The following is a 12,513-nucleotide window of genomic DNA, read 5'->3' as shown; positions in this document are numbered from 1 at the left end:
CTTGACAGGGTAGATGCTGGGAGGATGTTTCCCCTGGCTGGGGAGTCCAGAACTAGGGCTCACAGACTCAGCATAAAGGGTTGGCCATTTAGGACTGAGATGAGGAGAAGTTTCTTCACTCAAAGGGTTGTGAATCTTTGGAATTCTCTCCCCCAAAGGGTTGTGGAGGCTCAGTCGTTGAGTATATTCAAGTCAGAGATCGATAGATTTTGGATACTAAGGGAATCAAGGGATATGGGGATAGGGCGGGGAAGTGGAATGGAGGTAGATGATCAGCTATCATCTTATTGAATGGTGGAGCAGACTCGAAGGGCCAAATGGCCTACTCCTGCTCCTATTTCTTATGTTCTTACATGCTATCACATAATCTGCTTTCAACTGATATTCTAATTGAATATTGTAATGTAAAGAATATCTGTTTCATACAAACATTCCTTTTTACCTCTTAAAAGTTACATTTTGTAAGCTGTAGTGCACATGCTGAAAAACAAATATGAATGTAACTAAAAGCATACATCAATGCTCAAGTGTACAGTATTATCATTTCACATCAATAACTTACAAGTTTTAATCCAATAGTACCAACTTACCCTGTTAATAATATAGATGACATCACCACGTTTAAAAGATAGTTCATCGGACTGATCTCCTGAGCAATCCCACAGTCCTTGGTAATAATTGGCATAGTCACTTGCTTTCTCTGCTTTTTAAAAAGATAAACAAAATGTCATTACTCTACAATTACTTCAAAGATCCTGTAGCGAGGGATTAAAAATAAAGATACTTTTACATTTTGACTCAGACAGTGCTTTCTGGTTGGTAGATTTGGAATGACAAAGCTTCAAGACAAATAGGAGAAATCAATTTATAGTCACAACAATAAGTGCATAAAGAGATGGTCAGTTTGCTGTAGAAGGGCTTCTGTTGTAGAAAAAAAAACTATTGAATATTTTTCAAATAAATAGGCAAGTGATCATATTGTTCAGGTGACTACTACTACAGTTTTTATTGTATTATAAACTATTTTGTTGACTTGTGTGTGCCACTGGCTCGGAAATAGCTGCAATGGCAATATTGGCGGTGAATGCCATAAGTTAGACCCTTGTGATCCCTGATCCTCCGGTGACGAATTTACACCACAATTTGTTGGAAAAATAATTTGATGCGCCGCAGCGAGCATAGCGGTGGATCAGGAGCAGCGGGGACAATTTCTTACATATATCCAAGGGTCCAACACAGAACGGAACAACAGGTTATTTAACAGCTGCGCATTTAGGATTAATGGCTCCAATCTGTTAATGTGGGGCTAGGTCGCAGTCTGTATGGACAAGATGTCCAGGTAGGGTTTAATTTGATTGATGAATTTACACTAAAACCATGGTATAAATATATAAATCGGACTTAAGAAGGGACCCGTATGCATAGGGTTGTCTCCCAGACTGCAAGCAATCCCAAGCCACATTTCATTACCAGTTGCAATCCATGCTTAGTGCACGAGCTCAATAAATATTAATATAAAAGTATCAGTCTGGGGAAAATCAGAACATGCCTGACTATCAAAACACTTACTTTATTACTTAATTGAGTTTTGATTTGAATGAGGTTCCTAGAACAAGTCAGGCAACCTGAACGATTGAATATTTTACGGATTCTGAACCCTCAAGTGCAATTCTGTAATGGTCTACGTGGCTGTGGCGATCACAGTGGCGTTAATTCAGCAAACTCGATCTCGCCATTGATTTTAATGGGCCGCAGGGCTATGATAACTAGATGTTCAACTTTTTTAGCGAGGGTCCCTGTGCAGCAGCGAAAAATTGCCAGGGAATTATAGCGTGATGTACCTGATGGCATAAGTCACGACATAATCACCTGGAATTGCTGCACTATAATAATGGCATACGCTGTAGATGCGCCATAGTGCAAGTTTTCAGCAAATTCAGGCCCATAATGCATAACCGATGACTAATTTTGCCTTCATAGAACTGGTCACAAGAAGTAACAGATTACATTGTTTTTTCAAACTTAACAGATTTCATTACCAGTTGCCTGCCCAGTTGAAACCAAATAAGTGGGCAGTTAAATTGGCCACAGCAACCTACCCCTATCGATCCTACTGCTTTCCTGTTAGTTGCAATATTAAGCTGCCCTTTTGAGCAAATGAGAGGCCACATGCTAGAAGGCAACGGGTCCTTCTTTGAATGTGCAGATCAGACTCTGATGATGTCATCGGGCCTGAATGTAAATTTAATCTAAGACCTGCACAGTGAAGCCATTGTGGCTTCCTCACCAGGCCAATCTGGCGGCAAAAAGAGCCAGGGTCAGAAGAGGCCCAGAAAGGAGAGTTACTTTAATTTTGTTTTGTTTCCTTGTGGGCCAAGAAGAGCAGGAGTGGTTTATTATAATGGTTTCCCTACATAAGCTTTAAATTGTGATTGACACTTTAGAGATGCGACCCCTATGGATGCAGGCTGTACACAAAATAGGTGAAAATAATAGATGATTAGCAGTAAGATACAAGGCAGTAATAGAATCAATAGGTTCTGATTAAAGTCATAAGTGACATCCTATGTGACTGTGACAAAGGTAAACTATCCCTCCTCGTCCTTCTTGATCTGTCTGCAGCCTTTGACATGGTTGACCACACCATCCTCCTTCAATGCCTCTCCACCATTGTCCAGCTGGGTGGGACTGCACTCACCTGGTTCCATTCTTAGCTATCTAATTGTAGTCAGGGAATCACCTGAAATGGCTTCTATTCCCACTCCGTTACCTCTGGGGTCCCCCAAGGATCTATCCTTGGCCCACTCCTATTTCTCATCTATATGCAGTCCCTCGGCAACATTATGCGAAAACACAGCGTCAGTTTCCACATGTATGCTGACGACACCCAGCTCTACCTCACCACCACCTCTCTCGACCTCTCCAATGTCTCTAAATTATCAGACTGCTTGTCCAACATCCAGTACTGGATGAGAAGAAATTTCCTCCAACTAAATATTGGGAACACTGAAGGCATTGTCTTCGGTCCCTGCCACAAAAACTGTTCCCAAGCCATCGACTCCATCCCTCTCCCTGGCAACTGTCTGAGGCTGAACCAGACTGTTTGCAACCTTGATGTCATATTTCACCCCGAGATGAGCTTCCGACCACTCATCTGTGGCATAACTAAGACCGCCTATTTCCACCTCCATAACATTGCCCGTCACTGCTGCTGCCTCAGCTCATCTGCTGCTGAAACCCTCATCCATGTCTTTGTTACCTCTAGACTTGACTATTCCAACGTACTCCTGGCTGGTCTCCCACATTCTACCCTACATAAACTTGAGGTCATCCAAAACTCGTGTCCTAACTCACACAAAGTCCCGTTCACCCATCACCCATGCTCGCTGACCTCCACTGGCTCCCGGTTAAGCAATGTCTCGATTTCAAAATTCTCATCCTTGTTTTCAAATTGCACCATGGCCTCGTACCTCCCCATCTCTGTAATCTCCTTCAGCCCCACAATCCACACCGCCCCCGCCCCCCCACCCCGAGATATCTGTGCTCCTCAAATTCTGCCCTCTTGAGCATCCCTAATTATAATCGCTCAACCATTGGTGGCCGTGCCTTCAGCTGCCTAGGCCCTAAGCTCTGGAACTCCCTCACTAAACCTCTCCGTGTCTCTACCTCTCTTTCCTCCTTTAAGATGCTCCTTAAAACCTACCTCTTTGACCAAGCTTTTGGTCATTGGCCCTAATTTCTTCTTATGTGGCTTGGTGTCAAATTTTCATCTTATAACGCTCCTGTGAAGCGCCTTGGGGCATTTTACTGCATTAAAGACACTATATAAATACAAGTTGTTGTTGACATCACAAACCATAACAGCAAAGTTAGTTTTTTTTATACCTTACCTCATTGACTTATGGAACGGAAGGTCCTCTAGTATAGTAAACTGTGTGAAATGTTAAAATGGTAATTGTACTTATTACTGATTCAACAGGGAATGGAGTGATGCAGGGCAGACTGGATGCATTTTTGTAAGTCAACTGTCGCTTACTGGTAGCGTGGCTGCTTTTTTCCTCGAATGGTGAAATTGCACATTATAAAAATGATAGATTATTTGGTAATACGCTTAACAGGATCTGAAGTTACACAGAATCCTATGACCATTGTTATAGTAATATATACATTTTCCAACAAATAAGAACATGCTAATCTGATTTTCTTCATGAATGATTGGAAATGTTTGTAATTTTCTACTGAAAGATCTATTCTTGTTAAAGTGTAAAGTGCTTGAAATGTGTACCTTATACATCAGCTATCTTTCATTGGTATGATTAAAGTGGGGAGGCATGCATCCACTGTGCTGCATGCAAAACTAATTCCTCTATGGCCTACGCAAAGGCACACTCAGTGGCCTAGAAATTCACTAGCCTTAGCGCCGCTTTTGAGGCGCTAGAGGGACTAGCGCCAGAGTTATGGCCAGTTGAAAAATTCCCTGGGGCCCTAAAGCGGCGTTGCACCGGTAGCGCTGCGCCGGCACCGATGACGTCATCGGTGTGCGCAGCGTCCCGGTTGCCATGCCGACGGGCCCCAGCGCCGAAATTCAGTTGCGGCCGCCTCGCCCGTGGCAGCCGCAACTAAGACTCTGGCAACCGAGTCTTACACAAGTTAGCGCCGGCGCATTAAGGTCGCGCGGCGGCCGGCCGCTTTCCCGCCGGCCCGCACCTCCCTCCCCGGACTCCTCCACCCCCCCCCCCCCCGCGGAACAGATGCGTCTGGCCTGCAAGCCCGGCACTTGTCCGAGGTGCCGGGCTCATTTTTGAAAAAATCAAACGGCCAGCGATCGGGTGAAGGCAGCGCCTCCTTAACGGGAGGAGGAGGCCTGCACTTCCCCAGCCTGCCGCACCGCATCGGGTGCCGCAGCGCCGGATGAGCGCCGCAATTCGGCACTCAGCGCCGATTGGGAGGCACTCACGCCCGCCAGTAGCGCCGGCAGCCGTCTGGGCGCGGCGCTACTGAATTTTTGGCGCGCGCAACGGAATTAGCGCCGGCGCTAAATTTCCGGCGCTAAAGCCCTGGCGCGGCGTCAAATCAATTTCTAGGCCAGTGTCTCCACGGTCCCAAAATGCATTTTCAGGGCTCCTACTACCATTGCGAAAATGCTGCATCCAGTGTTCCAAGGGCAATGATTACAGGAAATACCCCGGAGAACATATTTCTCTGATTTGCATCTCATTGCAATTTGCTTGCCCATACCCTCCACCACCAGGCAACGTTGGCAGGGGCGGGGGCAGATGCGGTAGGGAGGGAAGAGAAGAGGAGTTGCAAGGAGGCAGGAAGATGGCCATCCCACCTGTCCCAGATCCAAAAGCCAAAGAACCATAGAGTTTGCAGCACAGAAGGGGGCAATTTGGCATTGACTTGGAAAGTCTTGACCTGTCTACGATACTGGAAGTTTAAGATACTAAACTTCTAATATGTGGTCCAGTGGAAAGGAAGGGACTCTGAGAACATGCAGTTAGCTCATTCGAAGTTTTTGGAGAGGGAAATCTTAAGTTGGATGCCTCAGTCACTTTTCATGTTGTGGAAGACGGTAGCTGGGGTGCTAATTGCATCAGAACTGCTGATCTATCATTCATAAAGAGGAATATCTAGGAATTATATTATTTTATCTACTCTCCTGTTCCTCTTTCGTCTGTTAATACACTGTGGCTAATACTAAAGGGGTGCATTGCCATGGTGATTCTCACACTTATCCACCATAACTTCAGCGGAACAGGTGCAGAAAACCTGGGAAAACAACATAAATGCCATTTTTGCAGGGTTTTGACGGCTCTTCCAGCAAAGTTACTGCAGATGAATGGGAGAACCTCAAGAATATTTACCCCCCACCCCTCCCCCGAGTTTTTATTTTTGGAAAATAAAAACAGAAAATGCTGGAAATACTCAGCAGGTCAGGCAGCATCTGTGGAGAGGTAACAGAGTTAACATTTCAGGTCAATGACCTTTCGTCATTGGCTTGTTATGGTTTAACATTGTAACCATGGGATCAAAGGTGCATTTACATCTTAACTAGTTAATTACAAAATAAAAATAAATTTTATTTAATGTTAAAATATCTTTACTCTTGAATGTTGCTATGGATATTATTTATATTTGCCACGGGCTCTTCTCCATTTAAAATATGTTTTGAGTTAAACGATTTCATTATTAAAATCTTGATTATTATTGTGGTACATACTCTCCCTGTATAAAACATTGTACTTTTATATGAGTGTATGGGGACTTAAAGTTCAGTTAGACAATACCACCACCATAAGACATCAAATAATAACTGTATATAATGTAACCCCACTATTCAAAAAAGGTGGTAGAGAGAAAACGGGGAATTATAGACCGGTAAGCCTGACATCGGTAGTGGGGAAAATGCTAGAGTCCATTATAAAAGATGTAATAGCAGAGCACTTGGAAAACAGTGACAGGATCGGACAAAGTCAACATGGATTTACAAAAGGTAAATCGTGCTTGACTAATCTACTGGAATTTGTTGAGGATGTAACTGGTAGAATAGATAAGGGAGAACCAGTGGATGTGGTGTATTTGGACTTTCAGAAGGCTTTCGATAAGGTCCCGCATAAGAGATTAGCGTGTAAAGTTAAAGCACATGGGATTGGGGGTAAGGTACTGACTTGGATAGAGAACTGGTTGGCAGACAGGAAGCAAGAGTTGGAATAAACGGGTCTTTTTCCGAGTGGAAGGCAGTGACTAGTGGGGTACTGCAGGGATCTGTGCTAGGGCCCCAGCTATTCACAATATATATTAATGATTTAGACGAGGGAACTAGATGTAATATCTCCAAGTTTGCAGACGGCACAAAGCTGGGTGGGCGTGTGTGCTGTGAGGAGGATGCCGAGAAACTCCAGTATGATTTGGACAGGTTGGGTGATTGGGCAGATGCAGTATAATGTGGATAAATGCGAGGTTATCCACTTTGGTGGCAAAAACAGGAAGGCAGATTATCTGAACGGCAATAGATTGGGAGAAGGGGAAGTGCAACGAGACCTGGGTGTCCTTGTGCACCAGTCGCTGAAGGTAAGCATGCAGGTGCAGCAGGTGGTTAGGAAGGCAAATGGTATGTTGGCCTTCATAGCGAGAGGATTCGAGTACAGGAGCAAGGATGTCTTGCTGCAGTTGTACAGGGCCTTGGTGTGACCACACCTTGAGTGTTGTGTGCAGTTTTGGTCGCCTTATCTGAGGAAGGATGTTCTTGCCATGGAGGGAGTGCAGCGAAGATTCACCAGACTGATACCTGGGATGGCAGGGATGACGTATGAGGAGAGATTGGGTCGGTTGGGCTTATATTCGCTGGAGTTTAGAAGAATGAGAGGGGATCTCATTGAAACTTATAAAATTCTAACAGGACTAGACAGACTAGATGCAGGAAGGATGTTCCCGATGGCAGGGGAGTCCAGAACCAGGGGTCACAGTCTAAAGATAAGGGGTAAGCCATTTAGGACAGAGATGAGGAGGAATTTCTTCACCCAGAGAGTGGTGAACCTGTGGAATTCTCTACCACAAAAAGCAATTGGTCTCAACTCATTAAACATATTCAAGAAGGAGTTAGATATATTTCTTAAGGCTAAAGGGATCAAGGGATATCGGGAGAAAGGAGGGACAGGGTACTGAATTTGGATGATCAGCCATGATCTCATTAAATGGTGCAGCAGGCTCGAGGGGCCAAATGGCCGACTCCTGCTCCTATCTTCTATGTTTCTATGTAACATTCATTTATCTCAAATTCTCTTACATAGTCTTGTGATTTTCAACCTGACATTCCAGCAATTAGCTAATTGATGACTTGTTTAGCAAAAGCATTCTTGGTCTTTTACAGCTCAACTAACACTGCCCCCAAAAGCTTAAAGCTTTATTACTAGGAACAAGTTCCTGTGCAATATTCCATGCTAGTGGGGTTATAATGCGTTCTAGGTTTTCCTGTAACCCTATTGAGCAAATTCTGGGGCTATGTTTGACATTGGCAGTTTAGCTCACAATCTGTAATGTGATCCCTAGACAGCACGTCAAGTTGGTTGCTCAATTATGACATATGTCACAGCTATACATTTAAGCAGGTTAAGTTATTTGTGCGTGTCTCAGAAATTAGTGAGATTAGTTAATATCAAATGACCTCAGTATGGCTTCTTTTCTCCTTACTAAACAAGGAAAACTGGAATCAGATTAGTAGAGAATAATTAGTTAGCATGTCAATCATCCAAGCAAAATACATTTCAAACTTTTCACATGTACTCAGTTATTCTTATCATGATTCAAAAGTTTAGTCTGCATAAGATATTTCTTATCGTTATTTACAAGGTATATCACTGAAGCCTATACTTTTATAGTCAAGTATTTTTTTTAAACATATTAATATTCAGTTTAAAACACTTTCCATGCAATCCAATTTCATGAGTTTTTATTTAAAACAATAATAAATGCACGATTTGTAAATCCCCTTGCTTTTTTAAAACTAAGTTTTATTAGTAGTAATAAACATCTCCAAATGCTGTTTCCCTTAGTTTACATCTCACTGCACTCAGTATTGAATACGTGTTATCCCAAGTCCTGTTTACACTACAGTTGTAAATCAAGGTTTGTTCTGAAGTTAATACACCAAGTTGCACAAAGTGAACTAATTTAGCCCAACACCTGATCAGATTAAAAATGCTGAGCTACCCATATGATTTGAAAAAAACTCAACCACCTAATGGGATTTGAATCAGACTAGCGTAAACAGTCTAAAATGAACTCAAGTACTGCTGCAGCTCCAAAGGGTTTGCCATTGTAAACTGATATAATCTAAATGTATTGGATATCAAATGCTGCCTCACTTCAATTTGATATTGTGTATACTAAATATTAATGAATGTAGGGTGTCTGAACTGATGAATATTTAATAAGACTGCCTGAAATATTTAGCATAGGCCAACTGATGATTTGGTACTCATTAAAACAAATACATATACACTTAAATGACATACATTTCTTTGCTTTAAATGTAATCTAAAATATCTAAAATGAACATTTTCTTTAAGACATTCAGAAAGGAGTACAAGGAAATTCCTATTTCCATAGCTGCAACATAGCGATGCCTCCCTTCCGGAGGAGCTTAACAACTTCTACGCTCGCTTCGACAGGGACAACAGGGAGCCGGCTACCAAAGCCTTGCCACCCCTGGAAGACCAGGTGCTCACTCTGTCGACCTCCGACGTAAGGGGTGTTCTACGCGGAGTGAACACACGAAAGGCTGCTGGACCGGATAGCATCCCTGGACGGGTACTCAAGGAACGTGCTGATCAGCTGGCTGATGTCTTCACTGCCATCTTCAATCTGTCATTGGCCCAGGCAGTAGTCCCTACATGCTTCAAGACCGCTACCATTATTCCTGTGCCAAAGCAATCGGCTGTGACGTGCCTGAACGACTATCGACCTGTCGCACTCACACCCATCATAATGAAGTGTTGAGAGAGACTGGTCCTGGCTCACATCAAAGCCAGTGTTCCCGCCTCTCTTGACCAACACCAGTTTGCCTATCGTGCAAACAGATCAACGGAGGATGCAATCACAACTGCTCTACACTCTGCACTGAATCACTTAGACGGTAAAGAGACCTACATCAGAATGCTGTTCATAGACTACAGCTCAGCATTCAACACTATCGTCCCCAACAAGCTGGCCACCAAACTCCACACTCTTGGCCTGAACACTTCCCTCTGCAACTGGACCCTGGACTTCCTAACAAACAGACCCCAGTCTGTCAAATTAGGTAACCACACCTCCCCCCCGCTGACCCTGAACACGGGGGCCCCACAAGGATGTGTGCTGAGCCCCCTCCTCTACTCCCTCTTCACCCACGACTGTGTGGCTGTTCATGGTTCCAACACCATCATCAAGTTTGCGGATGATACCACGGTAGTAGGCCAGATCACCAAAAACGATGAGTCAGCCTACAGGGAGGAGGTCCAGCATCTAGTGAAGTGGTGCGCCAATAACAACCTGGCCCTTAACATCAAGAAAACCAAAGAAATCATTGTGGACTTCAGGAAGTCTAAAGGCGGAAGTCACACCCCCATCCACATCCACGGGGCTGTGGTGGAAAGGGTGGACAGCTTTAAGTTCCTCGGAGTCCACATCACGGAAGACCTCTCCTGGTCCCTCAATACCTCCTCTCTGGTGAAGAAGGCCCAGCAGCGCCTATATTTCCTAAGGAGGCTGAAGGGATGTAACCGGTCACCCCGATCCTCTCTAACTTTTACCGCTGCACAATAGAGAGCATCCTGACGAACTGTATCACAGTATGGTATGGCAGCTGTAGCTACTATGACCGGAAAACCCTGCAGCGGGTAGTCAAAACTGCCCAACGCATTACCGGCACCCGGCTACCGACCATAGAGCACATATAGCAGAAACGCTGTTTACGGAGGTCACGGACCATCATCAAAGACCCTACCCACCCCAGCCACAGTCTGTTCGCCCTCCTGCCATCTGGGAGACGCTACAGATGCATTCGCACCCGAACGACCAGATTTAGGAACAGCTTCTTTCCCAGGGCTGTCATCCTACTGAACTCCACAAATAAACTCTAAAGCCTGCACATCTGCCAATGCACTTTATTATGGTTATGTTTATGTTAATGTATTACAAGCCAAATGAATGTTGAATGTTTAAATGTCTTAATCTAAATGTACACTCTCGGGAGCCACAAGCCTACATTTTGTTGTACTGCACTTGTGCACTAACAATGACAATAAAGTTGATTATGATTATGATGATATCCGACAATGTGGAAAACTGCCCAGGTGTGTCCTGCCCACAAAAAGCAGGACAAATCCAACCCGGCCAATTACCTCCCCATCAGTCTACTCGCAATCATTGGCAAAGTGATGGAAGGTGTCATCGACAGTGCTATCAAGCGGCACTTACTCACCAATAACCTGCTCACTGATGTCCAGTTTGAATTCTGCCTTGGTCCAAACATGGGCAAATGAGCTGAATTCCAGAGGTGAGGTGAGAGTGACTGCCCTTGACATCAAGGCAGCATTTGACTGAGTGTGGCATCAAGGAGCCCTAGTAAAACTGAAGTCAATGGGAATCGGGGGGAAAACTCTCCACTGGCTAGGGTCATACCTAGCACAAAGGAAGGTGGTTGTGGTGGTTGAAGGTCAATCATCACAGCCCCAGGACATCGCTGCAGAGTTCCTCAGGGCAGTGCCTAGACCCAACCATCTTCAGCTGCTTCATCAATGACCTTCCCTCCATCATATGATCAGAAGTGTGGATGTTCACTGATGACTGCAGAGTGTTCAGCGTCATTCACAATTCCTCAGATAATGAAGCAGTCCATGCCCGCATGCAACAAGACCTGGACGATGTTCAGGCTTGGGCTGATAATTGGCAGGTAACATTCGCGCCACAGAAGTGCCAGGCAATGACTATCTCCAACAAGCAAGAGTCTAACCACCTCCTCTTGACATTCAACAGCATTACCATCGCCAAATCCCCCACCATCAACATCCTGGGGGTCACCATTGACCAGAAACTTAACTGGACCAACCACATAAATACTGTGGCAACAAGAGCAGGTCAGAGGCTGGGTATTCTGTGGCGAGTGTCTCACCTCCTGACTCCCCAAAGCCTTTCCACCATCTACAAGGCACAAGTCAGGAGTGTGATGGAATACTCTCCACTTGCCTGGTGAGTGCAGCTCCAACAACACTCAAGAAGCTCGACATCGTCCAGGACAAAGCAACCCGCTTGATTGGCACCCCATCCACCACCTTAAACATTCACTCCCTCCACCACCGGCGTACCATGGCTGCAGTGTGCATCATCTATAAGATGCACTGCAGCAACTCGCCAAGGCTACTTCGGCAGCACCTTCCAAACCCGCAACCTCTTCCACCTAGAAGGACAAGGGCAGCAGGCGCATGGGAACACCACCAACTCCAAGTCACACACCATCCTGACTTAGAAGTATATCACCGATCCTTCATCGTCGCTGGGTCAAAAACCCGGAACTCCCCACCTAACAGCACTGTGGGAGTACCATCACCACATGGACTGCAGCGGTTCAAGAAGGCGGCTCACCACCACCTTCTCAAGGGCAATTAGGGATGGGCAATAAATACTGGCCTCGCCAGTGACACCCACATCCCATAAAAACGAATTTAAAAAAAATGTTGACAGGTTTTTAAGTTTTTAGCCCATGCACAATAATACTTAAAGAAACATTATTACAGAAATAAAGCTACTTAAGTCTCAGGACTAGATCCATTACGATAACATTAATCCTACACTATTAGAATAGCACTTTAAACATAATTTAGATCTGCTTTCTCCGTTATCTTTTTGCTTCATTCTTTCTCCATACCTTTATTAAAATGTTAATAGCCCTGAATTTGCTGTCGGTATGGTGGCGTACGCCACCATACTGCCTTTGAAACTGACCGCAACTTCAGCATTTGGCACATACGCAAG

General features: G+C 44.6%; 1 protein-coding gene across 2 annotated transcripts in view; it reads right to left on the bottom strand.

Moving 5' to 3' along the window:
- skap2 (src kinase associated phosphoprotein 2) overlaps positions 1 to 12,513 on the bottom strand; it is a 380,245-nt gene that overhangs the window by 68,355 nt on the left and 299,377 nt on the right. The window contains exon 11 of one of the 2 annotated variants that reach the window (XM_085988646.1): positions 591 to 703. In XM_085988646.1, coding sequence (XP_085844772.1) covers positions 591 to 703 — 113 coding nt within the window. The remainder of the gene's footprint in view (positions 1 to 590; positions 704 to 12,513) is intronic. The other variant, XM_085988647.1, reaches the window with a different exon arrangement.

Source organism: Somniosus microcephalus, chromosome 5 (assembly GCF_052327205.1).
Source record: "Somniosus microcephalus isolate GS21.2 chromosome 5, FLI_Smic_1.0, whole genome shotgun sequence".
NCBI classification, from domain to species: Eukaryota; Metazoa; Chordata; class Chondrichthyes; order Squaliformes; family Somniosidae; genus Somniosus; species Somniosus microcephalus.
This window is presented reverse-complemented; position numbering and strand designations above follow the sequence as displayed.